At 44.9% G+C, this 25,968-nt stretch overlaps 2 protein-coding genes across 14 annotated transcripts in view; both read left to right on the forward strand.

Annotated features, from left to right (window-relative positions):
* The first annotated feature begins 702 nt into the window (after positions 1–702).
* Positions 703–8,425, forward strand: puf60b (poly-U binding splicing factor b). 5 transcript variants are annotated; one of them, XM_068710038.1, is made up of 12 exons: positions 703–776; positions 1,348–1,434; positions 1,669–1,764; positions 2,154–2,243; positions 2,721–2,771; positions 3,844–4,005; positions 4,135–4,227; positions 5,429–5,642; positions 5,729–5,961; positions 6,522–6,654; positions 7,374–7,621; positions 7,709–8,425. In XM_068710038.1, exons 3-12 carry the CDS (start codon positions 1,687–1,689, stop codon positions 8,006–8,008), a joined length of 1,602 nt encoding a protein of 533 aa, XP_068566139.1. In that variant the 5' UTR covers positions 703–776; positions 1,348–1,434; positions 1,669–1,686; the 3' UTR covers positions 8,009–8,425. The 5 variants fall into 5 exon arrangements, with proteins under 5 accessions (XP_068566139.1, XP_068566142.1, XP_068566138.1 ...); XM_068710041.1 differs by lacking the exon at positions 1,348–1,434 and having other exon boundaries at positions 711–776; XM_068710037.1 differs by lacking the exon at positions 1,348–1,434 and having other exon boundaries at positions 734–776; positions 6,522–6,636.
* Positions 8,426–9,146: 721 nt separating this feature from the next.
* scrib (scribble planar cell polarity protein) overlaps positions 9,147–25,968 on the forward strand; it is a 53,753-nt gene continuing 36,931 nt past the window's right edge. For all 9 annotated transcript variants that reach the window (XM_068710049.1, XM_068710050.1, XM_068710051.1 and 6 more), the window contains exon 1: positions 9,147–10,117. In XM_068710049.1, the coding sequence (XP_068566150.1) occupies positions 9,959–10,117 (159 nt within the window). In that variant the 5' untranslated portion in view covers positions 9,147–9,958. The remainder of the gene's footprint in view (positions 10,118–25,968) is intronic.

Raw genomic sequence — 25,968 nt, forward strand, 5'->3', positions numbered from 1 at the left:
GATGTAGTTTGGGACCATTTGAGTCAGATGTTATCAGACAGAAGCACATTTTATATCAGAGTTTCAAAGTGTGTTTTAAAGCACACTAAACAAACAAAAAGTTGTTTGTTCAACAAACTTGGAGCTGAAAGCAAATTACAAAAATATATGGTTTTGATTGACTTTCAAATGAACATGGGTAGGAATATAATCTATCTAACTAAAACCAATTACAAGACCAAGAGTTATATTTTAGATTGGGTAACATATCCCATATAATTGTAGTGTAGCTGTAACCTTGGTTTAAAGATAATCTATCATAAAAAAAAATAACATTGTAGGTAAGAACAGATGCCTTTTGTATCAATGAAGATATTGCATTGGATTATTGTTTTGCAATTATATATTTATAAAGCATTTGTCCAAATAAACATGAAACGAAATAATGTTTATTAACAGTTTCCAAAATGTGTTACTGAATGTGAATATAATACGGTGGAGGAACCATCGAAATAAAACATTTGATTTACACATCGGCAGGAGAAATATAGTTTAAATTCCCAATCAGGTCACATAATGTGTTAAATCACAATAACATTATTGTTTTAACGCCTCTAACCGCGAGCTTCATGTGTTAGATTTAGAGATTATAGTCAACGCTCCACATCCAGCCATATTCTCGCGACGGTTTCCGCTAGCGCGAGACTTTCCATTGAAAACTTTGAAGATCTCGCGAGAACTTAAGAGTGCGGGCATCTCCTAAAACGGTGTGCTTCATGGCGGTTACGGAGACTGCGGTAAATATATTCCCTGATAAAAAGAAAAGAAAAGCACATTAATATTTTTACAGCTACACTGGCGGTTGCGTAAGTAATTAGTGATGTTTGGTATAGCTCAACTTGTGGAAAATATCATTTAATTTGACAGTATAAAATAAAATACTGCTTCACGCGCCATAGTAATGGATGCCTAATGTTAGCTAGCTCCTTGCTAGCAACAAAGAGCTAAATAGAAACCAGGCCTCGCTGATGATATAACAGCTAATGCTCTTTGTAATAAGTATGCAGCTATGTTCACTTACGTTTAATGAAGAGTAGTAGTAGTAGTTAATGTCCATATGGACTTACGCTATGACGTTTACACGTATTTTTAACCGTAGCCCTTTGTTGCTACTTAACCTCGCACACGTTAGCTTACGTTACGACAACCATCGTTAGCATTCATGGGCCTCAAGCTATCGTTAGCTGACTTAAAATCTTACGGAAAGACGGGCTGGTTATGTAAAGATTGCAATGTAAATAATAACTAATGCTAGCTGCCTGTTTCTCTTATTGTTATAGTCTGAAGGCATTTTTTATTTCCCCATAGAATTTGTTGAATTGTTAAAGCTTCCCCCATCAGTCCTCTTCTTTCCTGCCTCAGTCTGGTGGACCCAGCCATTAGCGGGTTGTGTAGGTAAGGAGTTCGTCCGGTCCTGGTTTAAATCCGGATGTATGTCCTGTATATGCTAAGCACATTTAATTATAACCTGTGCTGTGTGAGGTGATGTGACTTCTGATTGCAATTAACGTTACTGGGAAAATGTAGTTTTGATGTGTATATACAGGCAGGTGTTAATGCTCCAGACTCTGTTTCTGAGATTTTTATTTTTGATTGTGTTTTTGTCTAAATTAATTACTGTTTCTGCAGGGAGGTGAAGCTCTGACGATGGAGAATGGACAGGGCACAGGCTCCAAGCTCGGCCTGCCGCCTCTCACCCCAGAGCAGCAGGAGGCACTTCAGAAGGTAGGAAACCTAAATGTACCTTACGTGGTAATATAATTACCAGTATACGTTTGTATTGTATATCTAAATCATCTTATTTACAATATTGGGCTAGAGGACTGAAGAAACCCGATCTCTCTTGAATTATTTTTAAAATTACCATTGTTGCTTTTTTTTCTATTTTTAAAACATCTGACATGTGAGGTAAGGTCTCATTTGAATGTTGGACAATCATTTATGCACCTTTTGATATTTTTCCTCATACTGGATGCTCACGTATTTTCACATATTGCTGGAAAAAAGACTGCAGGAATAAAAAGTGATGTATAAATGTACCGATAAAGTGTTTGTCAATGTTTAGTCCAAGTAATCATGGACTCTTGGACGTAATGGCTTTTCTCCTTTTCCAGGCGAAGAAGTATGCCATGGAACAAAGCATTAAGAGTGTGTTGGTGAAGCAAACCATCGCCCATCAGCAACAACAGCTCACCAACCTGCAGGTGAGATGTGTGAAATGTTTTGGTACTAAGTTTGTAATGTGTGAATTGTCTGAGTCTTGATTCTAGGCAGAATATCTTAGCGTTATTCTACATGAGTAATTCAGACATCTCTTGACTCAGAAGTCGGTTTTGTTAAAGCTCTCTTGGAAGTCTTACTCCGTTCTTCCCAATGCTGTGAAAAACACCACCGCTGTAGAACATTTGCTTTTGCCTCTGCTCTTTTTCAGATGGAGTCGTCAAGAAGGCATTAATTATCATGTTAAATGCTTTGCACTTTTATAGGGGGCTTGTCTTTTTATCTCTGTGGTGATTTGTAATTTTACTCCCCAAACTGTGTGTTTAGAAGGTGGTTTTGAATATGGTGTTAGCCTTACCACTCTTGTCTATCTAGCAAAGCAATGATCATTTTGAAAAAGCAAAGCTAAGGGATACCTAACCTACTTTTCAGCACTTTTTTCCATCTTTACTGTCTTTCAGATGGCAGCAGTGACAATGGGCTTTGGAGATCCTCTCTCACCTTTACAATCGGTCAATAGATTATTAAATTATTTTTCTGTGCGCATATCAATGGAAAAGGACTGTTACCCTTCCTTACCGGTTGCGTTGGCAGCAATCCCTGCCCCCATATATAACCAAGGAATGCATATTTAGTAAAAGCCTTGTACTGCCAGTGTACCTGCGACCATATTAGTAATAATCTTTGAAATCAATGACTGCTGTTAACCATAGAGTCACTTGTTACTTGGTTTCTTGAGTCGCAATGGGATCATTTGCGTTTAGTATTTTTAACAAGAAAGTAGCCAGAACTCTTTGGCTGTTAATGGGCTTTTTAAAGGGTTTATGAATGTGAGATAAGCCACTTCTCTTTGAAAAATATGCATTTGCTTGAATTAAAACAGAAAGTTTTTGGCATGGGACAAAAGAGGGATAGCAATCACTTTAATGGACCGACATGAGAGAATTGCTGGAACAGGGATCTTTTTGGCCATCTCAAAGTCAAGTTTTTCTGCCAATGATCAGTTCAACTTTCCAATATGTCATGAATTAGGCACATGTTCTATTTAGTTGGTAATGGAATGAAATACCAGAAGCAGACTGACTTAAAGGCATCAGTGAAAAGCACAGCACAACTCTGGGTGGTTAAACCATCCCAAGTTTGAATTGCTTTCATCAAGGCTTTGTGTGGATTTCCTTTGAACTCCACGATTACTTTTTGTTACCTTACTTGCATCTCTGGACGACAGGTCAGTTACTGAAGCCAAATATTTGTGAGGGCTGTGCATGCCAATCACTTCAGTGTGTTTTACTCCATATGTGTGTGCAGTAGTAACAGAATAGAAGTCAGATTGTAATTACAAGTGGTGACATCCATATTTTATAACCGTTATACATGTTAGTAGTTCTGTCCATTGATTACAGTATCCCATTATTAGCCTGTTTACCTGCCCAGACCCACTAACTTGGAATTGGCCTCTTTAACTATTTTTGGGGGAAAGCAAGTACAGTAGAATAGACACATTTATTATTATTATTATTTAGTGTGTTTGTCTTCCTTTCTGTCACTCTAATGCTTATCGTGTGTTGTTTTCCTGGTTGGCAGGTGGCAGCTCAGCGGCAGCGTGCCCTAGCCATCATGTGTCGGGTTTACGTGGGCTCCATTTACTATGAGCTCGGTGAGGACACCATCAGACAGGCCTTTGCCCCCTTTGGCCCAATCAAGAGCATTGACATGTCTTGGGATTCTGTTACAATGAAACACAAGGTCAGTGTAATCTAAGTGTTGAACATGTTGTCAATTCTGCTTTAATGCTGAAGATTACACATAAAGCTGCCGGACTATTGCATGTTTGTGTACGTTCTGTGTTTTCTTACATTTTGTCTGACTGTGCAGGGGTTTGCCTTTGTGGAGTATGACGTGCCAGAGGCTGCTCAGCTGGCTCTGGAGCAGATGAACTCAGTCATGCTGGGGGGGCGAAACATTAAGGTACGTTGTCTGGAGGTACAAGTACCTCCTAGAGATGTTAAGTACACATGGACAACGGAAAACATGTAATATCTCACATTTTATATATATTTTTGATGGAATTTTGCATACTGAGTCAATTTGTTAATTACCTGCTTTTGTGATACTTCCCATATGCGACTCATTTCTCTCTTTGCTTTTCTGTGTTTTGTTGATTTCCAGGTACGTGTGTTGTGTGTATGTCTGGGTGTATGTTTAGAATACTGTCTGTTTGTGTTGTGCTTCCATGATGTCATCAAAGCTATTTTAGTGACCAGTTCCAGTAGGATGCCCAGCGGCGCGTGGCGTCGCTCTGTGTCCATGGTGTGCTGATGATGGGCTGCGCCTGGTTGGTGTTGCTTGGCCGCCCCATCTGTAGTACAGATCCCAGTCGCACTTAGATGCTCGTCTTGCATAGGGACAGGAAGCTGTCAGGGTGCGTTTAGAAGTAGCATGAATAACTTAATGCGTTCTCCTTTCGGTTTGCCACCAGCTCAGCCAGTCACACCGTGCATGCACAGTGTGACTGGCTGAGCTGGTGGTTGTTCTAAAAATAACGCTGCAGTTCTCTGCTTGATAGTTGCGCAATTATTTACAGAATAGCTCAGTATATACATTGTAAATTAAGTGATAACTAGTACTACATATATATAGAAAGTTGTATTGTTTGTCACTGTTGTAATGAAAGCTGACAATTTTTACATAACTCATCAAGAATTATATTTTTAGGACAGTAATTACATTCATTTTCAGCTGATGGACATCCCTAAGAACTGTTGTTTGACAGACCAGCTGGTTTTTAATTGTTAGTTAATTAAAATAAGAGGGCTCTGAAAAGTGATCTACACAGAACTCAGGTTTTAAAATATGTAATCTTAAATGAGTTTCAAGAGTATTTTGTACCTGGTGGCCAGTGTAGGCATGATGGAATGAAAGGCAGTAAATGCTTTTTAAGATCGCAGAACCTCTCTATCACAAGAGTGTAATAATAGACATGCACTTATGCAAAAGCACAGAATACTTGCCAGGATAGCATTATGATTGTAGGAGGCTTTGACTGAACTCGTGGCTGTCGAAAGTTAGCGCTGCAGGGATATGGAACTTCGCGATAGTGCGTTCTCGGATGGTACACAGAAAAACACAACCATACTCAGTAGCCCTGCTGGTATGATCTGTGCTATAGGTTGGGCGGCCAAGTAACATCGGTCAGGCGCAACCCATCATTGACCAGCTGGCAGAGGAGGCGCGCGCCTTTAATCGGATCTACGTGGCGTCGGTCCACCCCGACCTCTCAGACGACGACATCAAGAGTGTGTTTGAGGCCTTCGGAAGGATCAAGTCTTGCACGTTAGCCAGAGACCCCACCACAGGGCGACACAGAGGCTTTGGCTTCATTGGTGAGCTGGAGGGCCCTCATTCGCTCGCTCGCTCTCTTTGTGTTGCCCTTGCTCCGCTGTTCACTACTACTATTATTCACTTACAGAGTATGAAAAGCCTCAGTCCGCCCTGGACGCTGTGTCTTCTATGAACCTCTTTGACCTGGGGGGTCAGTACCTACGGGTGGGCAAAGCAGTGACCCCGCCCATGCCCCTACTGACCCCCACGACCCCCGGTGGTCTGCCGCCTGCTGCAGCTGTGGCCGCAGCGGCAGCCACTGCTAAGATAACGGCCCAGGCAAGTATGAATCCCTTCCAAAGGGATTTAATGGCCTTCCAGGTAAATATAACCCAGATCTAGCTAGAATTGACACCAAAAGCACAAGATAATATGGGCATAGAATTGTTTATTAATTGTAGGATCACATAAACAAACAGTTGCCCTGACACAGTGTCAATTAAGCAGCCCTGAAAAATTACACATTCTGGGCTTGATCTTTTTTTATCAAGTTTAATGTGAATCTGAAGTTATTATCCGTTTTATATAGTGTACATTGTATCGTAATGTAAGTGATAAAAGCTTCCCTATGCACTGCCATGTCTTCTTTCTTAGTTAGCAACAGTCTCGATGATAAACCAGTCAGTTGTGTTCCTCGTATAATGTGTCTTGATTTATGTTTTCTACACGTCACTGCTGTATCTGTATGACTTGCTAAGATGAGTCCATGACTTTGTAAGTGAATCTGTGTTGATGTGAAGTCGGTGACCGTGACTCTCACTAGAGAGAGACCCGGTGGAGCTCGCTCTGTGCCGTGTTGTGTGATCGTTGACTGTGCTGCCTTGTGCTGTGCTCTGTGTGTTTCCCTTACCTAATGTCTTCGGCCCCCCCCCTCTCTTAAGGAGGCTGTAGCCGGCGCTTCAGTCCTGGGGGCGTTAGCCGCGCCCCAACTTCTCAGTCAGCAAATGGGAATACCTCAGGCTGTCATGGCTGCCCAGGCTCCAGGGGTCATCACAGGTGTGTACCAAGACATGAGTGAGTGCTCATTTTAATAAAAGTAAGTGGTTTTCAACATGATGAATTGCCAGGTTTTAGGAATTTTGTTTTTTTTAGTTTGCATAATTATTGTTTGAAGCGGAGTCAGTCATGATCATCATTGTAGTAATTTACAGTCTTTGGCTCAAGACCCATCTGTCCACCAAATGTTAACATCTAAGGGAAGTCTAGACTGTAGATCAGGGCTGGATGTAAACACAACCTCCTTCATGGAAGCTCTACGTCTGAGTTTAGCTCAATGCTACCCTCTTCACTTAAAGCTCCATCTTTGCTCTAGTTCCTTAAAACGTAAGTAAAGGGTAATATTTAAAGAAGACGTTGTCAGACTGTTGCAAACCCTGAAGGCACTGAATGATTTCTTTGTTACAAATTGAGGAGCCATCGTTGTCTGGATCCTAAAAACAGTATCTGGCCAACTGGTAGAGCCAGCCAGATGACTGGATACTGCAATTTTGGTGCTCGTGGACAAATCATTGCAGGAGATGAAAACTTAAAGGATCGGTTTGTCATAACTCGCTGTAATGGTGTCAAGTTGTAAGACATAAATAAAACATTTGATCAACAGGATGAAACTTGAGCCATAGTGAGTGTGGTGGATTATCAGGTCAGAGTAGCTCATAAATACATGATGTACGTTGTTCTTCTTGTTTATTTGCACACTTGATGTAGCTGACTGCATGTCTGCCTATCCCATAAAGGTGTGACTCCAGTGCGTCCTCCCATACCAGTGCTCCCCCAGGTTGGTCTTGTGAACCCAGTGCTCGCGTCTCCTCCGGTCCTGTCGAATCAAGCTGGTGGCTCCAACCAACAAGAGAGGAAAGAGGAGAAGGAGGAAATGCTGCAGGACGGTACAGGGCAGGAGATGTTGAGTGACCAAGAACACATGAGCATCTCGGGCAGCAGTGCCCGACACATGGTGATGCAGAAGCTGCTTAGAAAATCAGAGGTGAGGTTTGGGATGAAGGTAGCCATCTTGATGACGGCTTTTATTTGCTCAGTTTTATTATCACAATAATTGTTTTTGAAATTCCAGACCACGGTGATGGTGCTTCGAAATATGGTCGGACCAGAGGACATCGACGACGACCTGGAGGGCGAGGTGACTGAAGAGTGCGGCAAGTTTGGCGCCGTCAACAGAGTCATCATCTACCAAGAGAAGCAAGGAGAAGAAGAGGACGCAGATATCATTGTCAAAATTTTTGTAGAGTTTTCCATGGCTTCCGAGATGAACAAAGCCATCCAGGCCCTCAACGACCGCTGGTTCGGAGGTCGCAAAGTGGTGGCAGAGGTTTATGACCAAGACCGGTTCAACAGCAGTGACCTCTCCGCATAGTCTGAAAAGGTTTCCCAGCGTCCATCCCTGGTCCTGTCACTAGCTAGAGATACGGGCCTCTGAAAATTGTAATTATGTTTATTTCTTTTTTAAAAATTGCTGTTTATTAATGTCAAAAAGCCCCATTGGGGAGGATTCATTAGAAATATTTACCTGTCAGATTTTTGTTTTGTTATCTGTGAAGACTCCTTTTGTTTTGTTTGTTTTGGTGCAAGTTTCACATTTTTGTAATCCAATCTTGTAACACATTTACGGTTTCCTGTTAAACTCCTTTTTATCCTTTCATGAAGTTGCCGGGACACGTAAACACTTTCTTTCTGCAATTCGATTGTTTTGTCCACAAACAGTGTGATACATTTTTTTTTTCTTTTCTTTTTTTTTAATAAATAGTTATGAATAAAGAATCCTTTAATTTTGTATGTGTCGTGAACATTCTTCTTTGTTCTGGTTGTAGAATCTATTTGATTTATAAGTAAAATGTACTGAAATGCCACTGCTTTTAGATGTGACTACAAGGTGAACAACCTATCAAACTATAATAACACGTTAAGACTTCAAGCAGATTATTATTTTTACCTAATGATCAGTGAAGACCGAAATCCTCCATTTCTGGTGATGCAGCAAATAAACATTTAATGGTTGAAGTGACTAAAATATTCAACCTTAAGGTATCTTATGGAAATGACACTTATGGCTATATTTTATAATTTTCTAACTAACTCGCTAGTATGAGATTTAAAGGCTTTAACGGTTCTGTTTCCATTGAAAGGTAACTTAAGAAAATATGAGCCAGTTTTTGTTTATTTCTATTTATCTTGTTTTATTTAATTTATTTTTTGGTTTTGTTGTATTTGGTTTTAGTTCTTTTTGATGTTTGATTTTATTTCATTTGCATTAATTTTTATACTAAACTATAAGTATTAGACATCCTGATCCACACTCCAGACCAGTTGGTGGCGGTAATGCACCAATTCATTGTTTGCCAAACCGCCAATAAACCTCAAAAAGAAGAATAACTATCCGCCGCTAGATGGCGCTGTAGAGCAACGCAACCTGCTCCAGAGGTAGTAACGTTACCGTGCTGCTCCGTATCAAAGTTAACCCCGCCCCCTCACACGACGGACCGGCCTGCCTCGGTCTCATCGAGAGGATAGAGATGCGCGGCTGTTGCTGAAGCGTCTGCTCTCTTTTTTTGTACCTACCGTCGCACAGAAACAACGGTCACCGGGCAGTTTATTTAACATTTACTGTGATGTCTCTACTACGCACGTTTGACCGGTTAACAAGACGTTCCGCGCAACGTTCTGCGCACCACAAAGGCGGTTCAGTCAGCGACTAGCCGATGTTAGCTCATAGTAACTAGCGCGCTAACAACACAGCCGGTGAGGACGAGCACATCCTAGCGCAGCCATACTCCGGGTTAATCTCCGCCGACTCGCGCCGTTGGTCGTGTGAGGTGTTTAGTGGTAGTTATGTATCTGTAACCTAAGCGGTCACCGCTCGTGACTAGGCTAACTGAAACACAGTTTAATGCATCATAGCGGGGTCGTTGGCTGCATGTTTCTCATACAGGGATGTGGCGGTAGGTAGCAAAGTAAGCTAACTAGTCTCTGTGAAGAAGTGAGGAAACACTTCAGCCCAAGCGGGAGTTCTATTTTTGTTGTTGTTGTTTATGTTGATTGTCATTCCGAGGTGGATGACGCAACCTGACAATCCGTGAACACTGGGAATATCGCTTCACAGGTCGAAGGGATTATTTTTGGTGTCTCTTAAGTGGATTTCGGCCTCCCGTTTCAGGACCGTCGTGGGAACACAGTGAGTGTTTTTGACATTGAGTGAGAGCCCACACTCCCCACGATAAAGACCACATCTCTCTCTCTCTCTCTCCCGCCGACCTTCAGTCACCCTCCGATGCGGGGTTTTCAGTAGCAACCGGCAACCAAATCGGTCATGCTGAAGTGTATCCCCCTGTGGCGATGCAACCGCCACGTCGAGTCGGTGGACAAGCGACATTGCAACTTGCAGACGGTCCCCGACGAGGTGTTCCGCTACAGCCGCAGCCTGGAAGAGCTGCTCCTCGATGCCAACCAACTCAAAGAGCTGCCAAAGGTATGCACAGTGTACACACCGAAGAATGCCTCCTCTGTGTCGTAAAGCAACGTGTAGCATGGCCCCCTGACACGTTGCTATACAGCTGGTTATGCCTGCAGCACTACTACACACCTGCACATCATTGGTGTTTAATTAATTTCAAAAGCAAAGGTTACTTCGGGTGAAATAGCTTGCATGATGTCACCTGCTCAGGTAGCTACTTTTCAGAAAGTACCTGCTTCCCTGGAATTTGGTGTGGCCCTGCCCTGCAGTGCTGTAACAGTGTCATATATAGAGTACATGGGTTTTACACATTTAGAAGTGGATAACCGTAGTTCAGCAATGTCTGAAAACGACTAATCAGCTCCAAAACTAAGTCACAACTAGGTAACACAGTTAATCTTTGCATGGTGGTGTTTCTCCATGAAGGCTGAAGCCTTTATTGACTTGTGTGAATTGAAACGGACCAGGATGATGGGGGTTCTCCAGGCTGCAGGGTGGACATGCTGCATGTTCAGAGGGATGACCAAACCAGCTGGCAACACAACATGTTGCCTTTAGTAAGGCCACTGGCCAGTTTGGATTGGACTAAGTGTGGGAAGGCATGCGTGGAATGAGTCGCACCGCCATCCCCACCCACACACCCACTATGTGAAATATGAGAATAAAGTCCTCTTTGCGTGGCCAGAGAGTTTATTTTAAGGGGAGCAGAGTTGTTGTCGGTCTGTCTCCAGAGATGTGGAACAAAGCACTCGCTTGGTAGACTCTCCCCTTGTTTTATTCAGACCGAGGCATTGTTCATAATCAGAACAAGGGACTGACTGTGAGTGTGTGAATAGACTGGTCAGTAGACATGGTCAGTCTCTCACGTTTCGAGGCGTTAGCTTAGTTGTGAAAGGGGCGAGTGGCACGTTCACTAATGAAGACCGTTAACTAGACGAGGTCAACAGAGGCTGACGTGTTGACAGGACTGCCTGTTGCCTTCTGGGAAACACAAACTGTCATTTTGAACCCCTCTTCAGTCTAGTTATGGTCGTTTCTCGGCTCAAAAAGTGAAGCCCACTTTGCCTGACGAGGCTTTCTGTCAGACTCTGATCTTTCCTCCACTTAGTTCATACCTGTCGGATGTCCGCAGTGTACCTGGTGCACGGCCCCTGAAAACGCAGAGTGACAGATACACCCAAATATTCAGCGAACTCGACACAGTCTCCGTGTGGTTGCTGGCTTCAAACCGGGAGACATAAATGCACGGTGACAGAGTGTTTCTCGTGGTCCTCGGTGAATGCGTAGCGTGCAGACACAAAGCATACGGGGCCTCTCTCTGGTCCTCAGTGTGAGAGGTCAGGCCCACGATGAATGGCATTACCACAATGAGCTCATACGTGAGTGACGGTCTGAGTGTCTTCATGCATTTGTGTGCGCTCTCCCCGTCACTGTATATTCAAGTCACAGATGAGTCTGTTTATCAGTGTCACTCTAACATCCCGAGCCATTTTTGCTCAGCTGTTCATCCCATATATATATATATCCAGGACTGACCCGCGGCCAGTGAGATGTTCTTAGGTTGATAGTGATCGATGAAGCGCTCGTGCTGTGTGGTGGTGTTTCGTGTTGGCTGCTGCTGTGGGTGGATAGTTGGCGATCTTGTCGCTTTGGGGGTTTAACAAAGTGAACAGATGGAGATTTAGACGCCCTGATGGTTTCTTAAGTTTGCTGTGACTCACCCCCACCGCACTGCCCACCAATCTTAGATTATACTCTCCGCGGTGATGATGTCTCAATTTGCCACATAAAGACTGTTTTAGAAATGTAGAATGAGTGTTTTTCTGTTTTTGTCTGATTTTTAGGGCGAGCTTGTATCCAGGCAGTGATTACACTACGTGAAATAGTAGCGTTGAGTATGACTTATCTGTATGGAATGAGTTTAGAGAAACCTTTAAGTAGGCAGCTGGTCAGGAATTCCCCTCATGGCCACACACCCGCAGCCCCTCATGCTGTTTTCTGATTACACAAAAACTAATCTCAGGTAGTCTGCAAAGGCTCTTTTGTGTTTTAATGTGGTTTTACTATAAAGGAGCCATGTTTATATTTGAAACATCAGAGCTAAAACAGAGAGTGAGCTGGTTGCTCAAGTTTTTCCTGTTAATTATTAATGAATTGCTGTGATAGTGTGGTTAGAAGTGCATTCCTCACACTCAAATCTGTATTTCCCTAAACGTGCTCTGTGTTTGGACTGAGGTGATCTGAACTTCTCTCTGCTGACCCGGCCTCAACGATCATGTTGAGGAAGAGGGAACTATCTTTTTTAAGCCGTTCTCAAAGTCCCATGACGGGTTACAAAGAAGTCCATTCACAAGTCTGACTGCCCCCCCCCCCCCCCCCCCCCCCCCCCCCCCCCAATGTCCCAATGTATCCAATGTCATGGCTCTGTGTTTGTGCGCTGCACTGCCCTTGACCAGGCATACATTACGTCTGCAGGCTTTTAGGATCTGTTGTGGGTCAGTTACACCTGCTGGGCTGCAGGTGCAGTGGGCAGCAGCCAACCCAGAAATGTCTCTCACCCTCGTACTTGTACACAGAGTATATTTACGTTTTCTTATTTAGTTTTCCCATTGTTGAAATGGGGAACAAATCCTTGATGGGTGTGTCCCTCATCAGACTTTGCAAAACAGGTTTCATGCCTGTTGCTATGATTACCTAAGAGGACCTTCCAGGTATGTGTGACCGACTTCCTGCCTCAACACTTCTGCATCCAATATCTGCTCTGTGAGGAAATCTATGACTGCTATCATATCACATCTTTGAATGATCAGTGTTTTAAATAAAGTCACACTACCAGGAGGTCAGGAAGTGTCTGTTTGTGATAAATAGGAAAGATGACAATGCAATCTTTTTAATCCTCAGCTGTGTGTGTGTGTGTGTGTGTGTGTGTGTGTGTGTGTGTGTGTGTGTGTGTGTGTGCGCTCTAACAGATCTGTGGCTAAAGGGCAGATTAGGGATTCACCCGGCCATGAAAATGCCCCTCAACACCTCAGTTGTGGACCCCCCCCCCCTTCATACACACCAGTGCGTCTCAGTGTAGGCTTCCTCTGGGATCTGCTCCTCTGCCATGTGGGTCTCTTTTCGAGCACATAAACGCACTGATCAAAATCTGAGTGCTTTTCTGTCGTGTCCCTTGTGTGTGTGTTCCGCCTCGGGTCAAGAGAAACCCAAATGAAGCCCTTCACTCAGCTGCCTGAATGTGAATTAGTCTGCCCATTGTTTACCCAAGCTTAAATAGTCACGTGTTGTGTTGTACGTCTTTGTTTCATTCGTCTTTATTAGTATTTCAAGGGAGATTAAATGGCTCAGTCTAATCCTAGTAGAGGTGTGTGAGGAATGCATCCTGTTTGGGCTTTAAAGCCAAAAGTTTGGTGATCACAGAACATCTAGGACATATCACTTCACACTGTGTCCTTACAGTGTACTTGTGAGTTTCCAGTTAGGTTTGTCTCTCCCTAGCGAGTAGCTGAACCAGGCTAGGACCAAAGATAAATTACACCTGCCACCGGCCTCTCTGCGGTGAAACCACAGCGTCACTCTGGTGCAGCTCCTTCCTCCTCTTTTCTGCTTTGGTAACGCATGTTGAAGACGCTACTGCTCACAAAGTGTAAATACGTCTGATGTAGTCGTTGATGTGTTGTGTTCATGCATTAGGCAACATCTCCTCCGTTTGTGGCTGGAAATGGCTCCACCCTGATTGTAGAGGACTGCGTCCGTGAGAAAAACAGAAGTGGAGGTTTTTTTCTTAAAACTTTTGTAATCAGGCCCCTCCCCCTTTACAAGAGTCGGGCTGTATCACAGTGACTGAAAAGTGACCCAGAGCCAGTGAGGCCATGAAGAAAACGGCAATGTGAGAGATTTCTTTTTGATGCAAAAGCACATTCAGCAGGTTTCTTTGTCTGAGCTGATGACCAGCTGGTCTCACATCCTGCCTGCTGCCCTCCCCCCAATCTGGTGGGACAGAGGGGTAATGGGAGGTGTGTGTGTGAGTGTGTGAGTGTGTGTGTGAGTGAGTGAGTGAGTGAGTGAGAGAGAGAGTATGTAGTAGTAGTGGGGGTGTATTTCATTCCGGAGATAGATTAACCGGAGAAGGGGGAGCTCCACTGGAGGAAGTGATCATGGAGCTGAGCTGGTCCTCTGGGGCTCTAGGTGGATCCAACCATGAACACCAGAGTCAGGCCTGACATGCAGTGTCAGGTGTTTGGTCACAGAGCAAACAGCCGGTCCCTTAGGAGACACCTAGATGGATCCTCTGCTTTGTCCTATCTGACACGCACACGTCCTCCCTCCTTTGAGAAGTCACGTGTTTCTTTCTGGGAAATGGCAGCAGTGTTAACTGTCAACCCTCCAATGCAAAACACATCGCTGCAGTATGGATCATTATGTACAGTATGTACAAGTAAATATGTCTATATACTATGTTTAGTATTCAGTCCTTGCTTGATGCATCTCATCTACAGTAAACCAACAGCAATTGGTTGGTCAACAGGCATTTTGAATGGCTTGTGTACTTTTGTGAAGGTGCTTTTTCAAGAATAGATTTGAGCAATTACAAATATGAGTCGTCAGACTAATCGTGGTGGAACTCGACGGGCCGGGTGATCATGTGACGTCCAACGATTCCCTGGTTTTACTTTCGGCAGCGTGATTTGGACCCAACGCCGGTGAACTCACCACCCTCCCGTGCGCCGTGTCGGCCGCAAAGGTAAACAAGAAGGCGAAGCCCCGGTGAATAATTGATGGCTGTGGTGGTTGTGGCAGCTGTTTGCCATCGGGGAGAGTCTGTGGCTGCTCTGCTGCAGCACCGTGATAGGACAGGAGCTTTGTTGGCTACAGGCAGTGAGTACACAAAGAGGTGACACCTTGTTTTAGCAACGCTGTCTCCATTTCTCTTTTCTTGCCCCGTTGTGTTGTGTGTGGATTTCATCCTCTCAAGCAGCCGGTGTTCATCAGAGGTGAAGGAAGCAGGGAACGGCACACTTTCATCTTTAAACTGAAATGCAAAGAAGAAACTTTATGTCTTGTCAGTGGCTGGTGGCCAGTTTTCACATTAGCTGAATGATCCTGTGGGTATTGAGCAGTAAATTAAGTTTCCTGCCATAGTTGAGCAAAAACATCGTTGTCTTAAGTTGCACCGTTTTCGGGTTACAAATAATGTAGAGTCATGGTTAGGTCAATAAACGGGTCAGAGGGAAAAGTCCCCGATTACCAGTTAAGTGTTTCTGTACGTCCACCAGTAGAACGATGTAACTTTAAATATGAAAACTAAATCACACACTCGTGTACTTCTTTGTACTCAGAAGTACATCATACTGCATCGGTTCTGTTACCTGCTACCTGTGAGTGAAGCTTGGTAAACACAGACAAATGTATCAGCCAGTTGTAATCACCCAGTACAAGGTCGGTTCTTTCCCATCCTGTTAGTACAGTTTGAGGTCACTGCCAGATGTGTATTCTGCTTGAGTAAACTGTCTGTCTGCTGCATTCGCACACTTTTAACAGGTTATAGTTAGGCCACAGTTTGAAGTCTAACATTTGGATTGGATTTCTTTAGAATATTGTCTTCCTGAACCGTTTGATCACGCAGGAGCTCAGGAGCTACACTTCCAGTCACACAACTGGTCCTTTGGAGGCTAACCTGTGAGGGTGCTGACATCCGTCCCTGTGGGGGGGGGGGTCAGCCGGGATGGCATTAAACCAACCACAAACAAATGCTGCCCTTTATCTGCTGGCCACACACTGCCACTAAAGGCCTCTATCTATCACCCTGAAAGCTGATAGCCACCCTCAGCCTCTGTGTACTCTGTGTACCTGTGGCTTTGAACGGGTCACCTCTCACACCTCCAGCTCTCTCATCTCCATCCAGGATGCTTGCTATATTTAGACGAAGAAGCCGCGTTAAACCACAAGTTCTGTTTTAATACGTATTCAGCAGTAGGATTGGGGGATTTCACCAATTAGCAACCACTTGATCTATACAACAGCTACCACAACGGAGCGGCTCTGCTTTCACACACGTTGTGAAGCAGGTGGCCACTTTAAAAGGACACAAAGCTCTGTTCTCAGTCAGAGTCTGGGCTCGGGTCAGTCTGATGTGTTGACGCCGTGTTTCTCTTTGTTGATTCTTTTTTTCGTCGGGAGCGTCTCTGCGGAGCAGGAAGTGGGAATAATCAAGTGAGTCGTGGAATGCCCTGTTTTGAGTGAGACCATCACCACTCTGGATCTTGTTTCTTGGCTTAAAAACAGGAGGTTTGTGTTTGGTTGTTGTTTCCCCCGGTGAAGCACACTCCCTCCTAGTACAGCAGTGTTTCTGTTATGCTCCACACACACACACACACACACACACACACACACACACACACACACACACACACACAGTGTCTCCTGGCTGATAGAGTTCATGATAACCAACGTAAAGCACCTCGTTTCTCTGTAATCCTACAAGATGTGGCACCGACCCCTGAAGGAATGTTAAGCCCACGAGCTCAAGAGTCGTGATAAAGGAGCACAGTGATACACGGTGTTCACTACTGTGACGGCCGTGTCTACACCTCCCTGAGCACTCTTCACTTCTCTCACTCTTATCTCACTCCCTGCCCTCTACGGGGCTCCAGAGTGAAACGCGTTTGGTTCCATTTAAGAAACTTTTATTGACGATCGTCTCTAAACTATAAACTATTTAGTGTATTTCTGAATAGCAGAAATGTGTTTTGTCTCTGCTTTTGTTCTACATAACTTCTGTTAAAATTGCCACAAATTAACAATATATCCGTCTACACAACCCTCACTTGTGTTTTTGATTGTGCACAAAGAAGAACGGCCTCTATCTCGACCACGAAGATGTCTCAAATGTGTAATCAATGACACTTAGAGCTTTGTTGTGGTTGTGTTGAAAGCTTTCTTAAGGCAGCTGGCCCGCTATAAGAGAAGCCAACTGGACCTGTTCTACACACACACACACACACACACACACACACACACACACACACACACACACACACACACACACACACACACACACACTGCTGACTGATACAAACACGTGCATTATGCTATAACACGGCCCTGTTGCAGAGCTCAGTGCTTCAAGTTTCCCGTCACCAAAGTTATCATCGACTAAATAATCATTTCCAACTTATCTAAATTGCTTTGTTGTCTTCCTCTCCTCCTCATTGATCACACTATTGATTCTGCCGTTAGCCAGACTCACTGAATGTTGTAGAAAGGCACCATGTTGTGTTTGATTGTGTCGTCCTGCTGAATGTGCTGGTGTGTGTTCAGCTGTAGTTTCACAGTGTTTCACTGTGTTTTAGATGAGTGTGTTTTACAGCCAGTGTGCTGACTCACGGTGCCCACAGATGAATCCACCCGGTGCTCATTTTGTTGTTTTATTCAGCTTCTTTTATCATATTCTTCTTCGCCTCACACCTCCTCTGTGAAATTACACCACGTACACGTATTAAAATCAACGAATCACAACACAAAGATGTTGTGATTTATGTTTAATTTGAAGTATGACATGTTTTATATATGCAGTGTGAAAGTGAAAGCGGTTTTCTGTCAATTTGAATAAAGCAGTCCAGCTCCAAAGATTACAAAGATGATAAATAATCGTATATTTCACCACATTCCTGTAGCCCTGACAGAACTGACAGATGTATATATGAAGTCTGGAAGTATTGCCCTCAAGCAACACAGCTGCACAACAGTACAGAGAAGACACTGGGACTCCATGTGACCGTCTCCAGGCCAGTGTGTTGCTGCTGGTGCTGAACCTGTGAAGGGGTCTGGTCCGTCTCGGGGAATATGTTTTGGCCTCAGCTCTTGACGGTTTCCTCTGCTTGTTCTTGTGTTGACGTCTGCTTTTTGAGTCTGTTGACAACACAGCAGCTGAATCTGACGAGTGATTGAGCGTTGATAGACGGAGCATTGTTTCCAGTGAAAGGTCAGTTATTTTAACTCGAGGAATTGCATCAGATCACAATGCGACTCTCTGTGTTCATTGTCTTTGCCACCAGGCAGCTTTCTAATAATATTTCTTCCATCGCTGTTGCGTAAGAGTTCAGACAAAACATCACAAAACCATATTTATTTAAAATGTAAACTAGTCTTTAATTTAAGAAAGATTTACTCTGGTTTGGATCGTCTTAATTTGGCATTTTAGGCAACTTTGCCGTAGCTTTATCTCTTTATATCTATCTAATGGTTTGCTTTACTATGAAGCATTTTTGGGGAAAAGTGCGATGCTTGGTGTGATTAACCCAGCAAAACAGTGTTTGCACTGCAGCACGTGACATCCGAGGAAACGCAGGCATGTCTGGAATCTCACTCATACACACACACACACACACACACACACACACACACACACACACACACACACACACCACACACACACACACACACACACACACACACTTGAACTTACTCATTTCACATTCCTGGTGGTGAAGCCCACACGCAGGCACTATACTCAGACCAACACTAAAGCATGCGTGATACGCACGTCTCTCTTCAGTTGAATTCTCAAGCTAATCAAAGCATCATTTAAAATCTCCCCGTGTTAAATATGACACGACTCATTCCAGCAGTGTTTTAATTAAGATGGACCGTGAACCTCTGGGACCTGGAGGAGCTCAGCTGAGCGAATGTAGAACCGTGTTCATTTTGTTTCTGGCCCGTCTTTGTTATTGCCATAATGATATGATATAATGGTTATTTGCATAAAAACACAATTCAAATGATAAGGAAATAAACTATGGTATTTTTACTTTAATATTTGCTTTTTGCTATTTGTTTCTTTGGAGCATTAGTAGTTTTAATTATGTATCATAAGCTGTTTAGAGCTGTTAGGGTCATAATTCTCTCTAATATCAGCATCTCCTTCAAACTACTGTATTTATTCAAGTTTATTGTCAAAAAACTACTTTTTACAAATTACACTTTGTACACACCATGATAGTGGTATAATTTAACTTGCCCAATACTCATTTTTACTTGAGCTTGAACGCACCGTACCTGTAACTCAATGCAACCTCCGTTGACGTTATGTGTTCGCTCCGTTATGATATATCTTATTGCAGATATATTGGTGTATATGTTTGAAAAAGTAGTTCTCTCCTATGTTTGAGGTAGTTAAGAGACAGTGAGCAGTGCTGGTGTGTGCTGCATTCACTGCCACTTGGCGGTCTATCGGCTCTTTTGATGACGGGAACGTGTCGGTGAGGTCAGGGACGAGTACAGCTTTAGTACATGTGTGTTTGGCTGACCCGGTCACTTCGCCCCGTGTTAGACGAGGAACATGGCATGCTGGCAGAGGTACAACATGTGCCGTCTGTGCTCTAAAGTACGGGGTGATTCTTCTCATGTGCAGGTTCCCCCTGTCGTCGTGTATTTTTAGATCTGCTATCGCAAACCAGGTTCATGACGTCGGGCATGTAGAAGAGCAGTGTTTCAGATCAGCCTGCCTGTGGGCTTAGAGTTTTTAGTTCCTGGCCTTGATCCTCTCCGGAGTCGTGCAGACAACTCTGTAATTATGCTGTCTCCATGACACGTTAATGGGGGTTGTAGTAACGGCATCCTTGTCTTCTGCCTCGTATTGCGGATAAGCATTTGTGCTTAAATGTTCTTCTGGCTTAATAAAGCAACAACAAAAGAAATCACATGACTGCAGACATGAAGCCAGATTACATCGCAGTAATGTCCCCCTGTTTGTGATGACACGGCGCAGATGTTCACTTGTATTTCATCGTCAACATGTCAGCCCAGACACGTCGTTACAGATGCAGAGAGAGAGGAGGAGAGAGGAGAGAGAGAGAGAGAGAGAGAGGAGAGGAGAGAGAGAGAGAGAGAGAGGAGAGAGAGAGAGAGAGAGAGAGAGAGAGAGAGAGAGAGAGAGAAGAGAGAGAGAGAGTAGAGAGAGAGAGAGACACGTCCTGCTTGGTCTCAGAGACACACTTTGAAAACAGTTACAGCTGTTAAAGCAGAGAAGCTGCAGAGCAACACCTTCAGTGGGACATTATATTTCCACAGGGGCTGGGACGCTATCGGTGAACTACATACAGTGTAACAAAGGTGACGTTGTGCTGCTCTTCTGGACCACATTCTGAACTTCCTGTTGTGAATCTTTGTGTTTTTGTTAGCTCAGAATGAGCCCTTCATATCTACACAGGGAGCGGGGTCCACTTCACGGTGGTCGGCCTTGTTGTACCGCCATGTTTCCACAGCAGCCATCAAATCCTACACATCGGTGCGTCCATCTCCGTCTATTTCCACGTCGGTTTCAAACATTCCTGAGAGAGAAATATGAACACAGAGAGCGGGTTTGAAGCCTGCCTGCGAGAGGAAGAACTGCTGACACAGTTACTGGAAAACGATAAGACACCGAGCCACATGATCCAGTGAGGGAGGGCACAACCTGGACTCATACAATGCATCGATTGTACCGAGGCTGCTTGTGCACTCACAACGCACACAAGCACTTTCAGTCCTTTTTAAGGTGTAATTCTTGACAATGTCTCAATAGTAAGAGATATTAAGGAGCTACCGAGTCAAAGCAGCTCTACAGAGTCAGCTGCTTCCTCTTGCTGTTGCCTAATGTGTGTGTGATCACATTATGTGTTGACAGCATACTATATATATGTATGTTGTACGTATATGCCTGGAGGCCCTGGTTGCCATGTTGGTCCCCCTGCAGTAGAGCCTCACTGTGGGACAAACGCAGAGCAGGCAGGCAGGCAGCACATACCGGATCCAGCCCATCCAGGAAAGAGCCAAGCGTCCTCTGTGGACTATAAACAATGGGGGCTTCGGGTTTTGTGTCATGTTTGTGGGAACACAGCAAGAGAATGGGAGAGCATGTGATGAAGGGGGGGGGGGCCTCCTCTACAGTTTCATTCCTGCTGTGTGAGAGCATAGCGGGAGCTTCCTTGTCTACTAATGTTTTAGCAAACCTTGCTAACAAACCTCGGGGCCATCGCTCTGTGGTCAGGTCACTTGCAGTATCAGTCATTTGAATATCCAGGCAGTGTTGGTGTAAATTGTGCTGCACCTTTTCTGGAGGCCTTGTTAGATTTGGTCCTCCTAACGCATCTGGCCGTTTCCTCTCGCAGATTTCCAACAATCTGTTGATTTCCTAGCTTGATTGTTCCGATTGGTTTGGTGGAAGATGGGGCTTCATGAAACCTGAAACGGAGGCAAAACTGCAGGCAGGTGTCAGAGCTCAAGGTCTGGGCTTTCAGCCCGGCTGCTGCTTTGAATTTGGTTTTGGATTGCAAATCTGTGTTTCGGACTCGGTTCTCTCTCTCTCTCTCTCTCTCTCTCTCTCTCTCTCTCTCTCTCTCTCTCTCTCTCTCTCTCTCTCTCTCTCTGTCTCTGTCTCTCTGTGTGTGTGTGTGTGTGTGTGTGTGTGTCGGTGTTAATCAAGTTGTGGACACGGTGTCTCCAGAATGGTGGTGCCAGCTTTTCGATCACTGTGACGGTTTTAGTAACCAAAGCAGTGATTAGCCCACCGGTAGGCAACACTGGAAGGATTACTGGTCTATTTTAAAGACGCTTTACCAAGCAATGACCACGCTTAGTTACAACAAGAGTGCCGCAGCATTTACAGCAAAAAAAACCCAACACAGAATAAAGTAAGAAGGTATGGATTTATTTTCCAAATCCTATCGCAGTACATGTACACGTGCCACAGCAATACTCTTGAGTATTTGAGTGGAGGAGCCTCTTAGCCACACAATACCACGTCCACCTGTTCTCGCTCAGCCCTCTGGAGTCCACATCAACACGTGTGATATAGGCTTTCTATTTATTTAGAAGTGTGTGTGTTGACATGGTGTATACACAGCTGTCAAAGAGGAATCTATAAGTGGAACATTCCAGGTTGTATTCAGGCAGGAGCCACTGAAACATCATAGTATTGTGTCAACTAAACACAAGTCATCCGCATACCCAGGAGGCAAGGGGGGGGGGGGGGGGGTTATTAACCATTGTTTACTTTGTAAGAAGTCTACTGGCAGTTAGTGGAAACATTATATACGGCTGTACTGTATATTTAGGTGTTTTGGAGGTGTTTAGTGCAATGTTCCCTCACGTACATACAATCATAAACACGCATACATAAACTGTACACCGACTCTGTTCTAACTCCTCCTCACTTAAGAACAAACACTGCAGCACAGCGAAGCACAGGACGTCCATAGGGCAGACGGAACAAGAGAGAGCACACTCTATGCCAGCTTGATCATAACCACTAGCTGCCTCAGGTGCTACACGTGTATTAGTGGAGGATGCAAATTCAGGGCTGTGTCCTTACTTGATAATACACAACATTAGGCTCATTAACAGACCGTAGAATATAAAAATGGCTGCTTTTCCTTCAGAGGTGAATCTGGCTGACTGTAGTTGAGGCCTGCTGATGTGTGGCGGTGGGCTCAGACGTCTCTTGGCTCGAGTCTCGGCTGTGTTTGCTCCCGGCACAGATCAAAGTCAGCAGGACAGGTGGAGGTGACGGGAGTTAGCTTTGTTGTCGCTCGTACCGGCTTAGCCACGCCCCTTCTCTCTGTGTGGCCTGTCGAGGCACTGGAGCCAGATAAGGGAAGTCACGGCTGCAAGTGCCACTTAAGTGAAAAACACACACACACACACACACACACACACACACACACACACACACACACACACACTTTTTTTAACAATGGCACACAGACACAATTACCTGGCCACACAAAGACACCCACACGCCTACTGCTGTGCCTTGTGGTTTGTGTGCGAGCGTGTTTTATTGACGCTATCGGTAAACATCGGTGCAGTTCAGCGGTGCAGCGCTGGTGTGTTTGGTGGATGCTGTGGTTTATTTCTGTCTCACAAATGCAGCAGCGGGAGGGTGTGTGGGAGACAGAGGAAGTGGGACGGTTGCACCGTCGGCCTAATGTGTTTAGGCTTTACGATGAGGCCAATGGGAGCATTGTAATTCACACTGTATATGGGCCACAGTGGACCACATTAAACCACTTTAATGAGGGCCGTTGCGTGTTTGGATTAATAAAAGACCGTATTCATCTATTAGAGAGAAGGGCAGTGAGTCAGTGTCGATAATGTGTTGGTCAGTGGCTGAGGTCTCTGTCCCCATTAGTGTCCAGAGCTCTGTGGGAATCCATTGTTTACCCTCTATTCTTCATTAATAATCCTCCGTCACTCCCTTTCTCTCAGCTCTCTCCCCTCTCCTTCGCACACAATCTTCCTTTTCTTCTCCCCACTCCCTTTCTCCATCCTTCTTAGTCATTCCTGCTTTTTGTTATCCTTTGCAACATTCCTCTTTCAAGTCTTCGTCCTTCCATTTCCAGCCCTTTCTCTTCTCCTTGGTGCCCTTTTCCGACAATGGAGGAATCCCCTGACCGGACTGCAGGGAGGGGGGGGGCGAGGCGAGAGCTGGCCTGTGACTGGTGTGGGGGAGGGGAAGAGGACCAGTTAGGGTCTCATTGATGTGTAGAAGTTTTGGGAACTTTGGGTTTCAAACTGGTCTACAGGGGGAGGGGACGCTCTGGCCAATCAGCAGAGCAACATGACTGAGCGTGCAATCTGGCTGGTGCTTTCGCTTGTAGCTTCACGTGACTCTGAGCCGACGACGTTGAGTTCAGAACGAGGAGGAAGAGTGGTTCTACCTCGTGTCTGTGCCCACTCGTGTACCGAGTTTATACCACAACAATAACGGCAGCTATCTTTAGAAAGCAGTGTGCAGTAATGAGGCTCGCCATTCGAGTGACCGAACAAGTTACTCAGTCAACCAAATCCTCTCTGCTTTTTATTTCCCCGGACACTGAAAGAGTCCAGGCCAGCACAAAAGCATGTGCCCCCCCCCCCCCCCCCCCCCCCCCCACACACACACACACACCCCTCTCTCTCTTTGAGCCCCTCACCCCAGTAGTGTGCACACAGTGTGTGTAGTTTCTGTGGATTGTGCGGGAATTTATATTCGCAAGAGGGGGGGCATGCAGACGGGGCAGATTTGGCACCAGATTCAGAGGCTCTGGAATGGGTGAATGGGGCTTCCACTTACAGAGGCAAGGAGGTGTGTGAGAGTAAGACAGAAAAATTAGGGTGATCGGGTAAAGAGTGGATTGACTTCCTCTTTTCTTTTCTTTTTTAAATTTGGAATAAATGCCTCTGCAGGCGAGCAGAGACCTGCTCCAGTTGGTTCAGTCCTTTTTGTTTCAATAGATGCCAAGATGGTATGCCCTCGTCTCTGCCGACGTTTATACCAGAAGTCTTTTAGACAATAACCTGGCCTTCGGTTAATGCATTAGGCATGCAGTGTCTGGGGTTTCTCTACGGCCTCGTGTGTGTGTGTGTGTGTGTGTGTGTGTGTGTGTGTGTGTGTGTGTGTGTGTGTGTGTATGTGTGTGTGTGTGTGTGTGCGCACAGTCTGTTCTAGAGCTCATAAACACTGTTAAACAACCACCCACCGCTGCTGATACACGTGAACACACTAAATGTGCACGTGGACATGCTGCTCTTTCCCCTCGACGTGCACACATGCTGCAGAGTCCTACTACTGTACCCGGAGTTAACCAAAGTAAACCCAGACTCTGTAAATAGTGGTGTGTGTAGACCTACAGCACAGGATCCTCTCTCCTGTGACTGCAGACTGCACACGCACACAAATCACACATCCTGAGGCACATCAACACCGTGTGAGTGGAGTGTAAGCGAAGCAGATAAGACGAAGCAGAGCATTTTTCCGACGCTGCACACACGCCCACTGAAGTGCAGCATGTCTTATGCGGAGTCTCGCCGTGTCCTTTGTCACACACACACACACACACACACACACACACACACACACACACTCTGCTCTCTGTCACAGGTCGCTCATGGGCGACGAGGCTCCAGTCACTGTGTAATAATGGGGGACGTCTCAAAGTGCCCACACCACAGAACTCATTTCACACCAGCTTGAGTTGGTCACATTGTGGATGTTACACAGACCAGATCCTCCCCTGTGGGAAACCTTACCGTAGTCCAAAGGAATATGTGCAGATGTGGCAGCTCTCATAGAGGCCATAACCACCATTAATGTTATTTATCTACGCTAACGCTGTTGTTAAAAAGAGACAAAGACTTTCCTACGATATGTATCAATAGATACTAGATGGTTAATGCTGATTCCTGCTTTAAGTCTTGAGTAAATAAAAATGGTGCGTAGTATTCTGCTGTGGTGACTGGTGTCCTGTGTGATCCTGTAAGACCCCACACTGCCCTCTTCTGACATGGCTATCATTCATCCACCTCCTCCCTCCTACCTCCTACCTCCTTTCTGTTCCAACGTACTGCATCCTCTTGTTCACAGCTTCACTCCCTTCCTTAAGCAAACAACTCTCACAAGGCCCTCATTAAAACATCCCTGTTGTAAAAGGAAATGTAGCACACTTGTTCTAACCAACGTGCCGCCTCGCCTCACTCTATAAACACACACACACACACACACACACACACACACACTCACATGTACAGCCCTGTAAAAACTACCTGAGTCACCGAGCAGACAGTTGTGGCTCACTAATACGATGATGAGACAACGGCGGTACACACTAAATCCAACTGCTCCCGCTTGTTATTGCGATTGACCCGTTGACCCGTAGAACACAGTTGGTTGTCCATTGTTTAATTTGAAAGTCTGTCAGTCCGTGGGAGGCGGAGGGGACGTCAGACTCACTTCACAGTGATAGAGTTATCAGTTATGAACTATTCTAATAGGTTTTCAGGTGTGTTTTTTCAACACACCTTTTCCCTGAGAGGGTTCCAGTCTCCCGAGTGTCACCTGTTCAAGG

Source organism: Cebidichthys violaceus, unplaced genomic scaffold, assembly GCF_023349555.1.
Source record: "Cebidichthys violaceus isolate CVI_PGR_0920_01 unplaced genomic scaffold, fCebVio1.0.p SCAF_15, whole genome shotgun sequence".
Classification (NCBI taxonomy): Eukaryota; Metazoa; Chordata; class Actinopteri; order Perciformes; family Stichaeidae; genus Cebidichthys; species Cebidichthys violaceus.

What these genes read in the sequence shown, in the direction of transcription:
- puf60b (XM_068710041.1), top strand. Translation starts at nt 756, where the DNA reads ATGGCGGTTACGGAGACTGCG. An exon ending in TGGCGGTTACGGAGACTGCG is followed by an intron (nt 777 to 1,668) that starts GTAAATATATTC and finishes CTGTTTCTGCAG; the next exon opens with GGAGGTGAAGCTCTGACGAT. An exon ending in AGGTGTGTACCAAGACATGA is followed by an intron (nt 6,655 to 7,373) that starts GTGAGTGCTCAT and finishes TATCCCATAAAG; the next exon opens with GTGTGACTCCAGTGCGTCCT.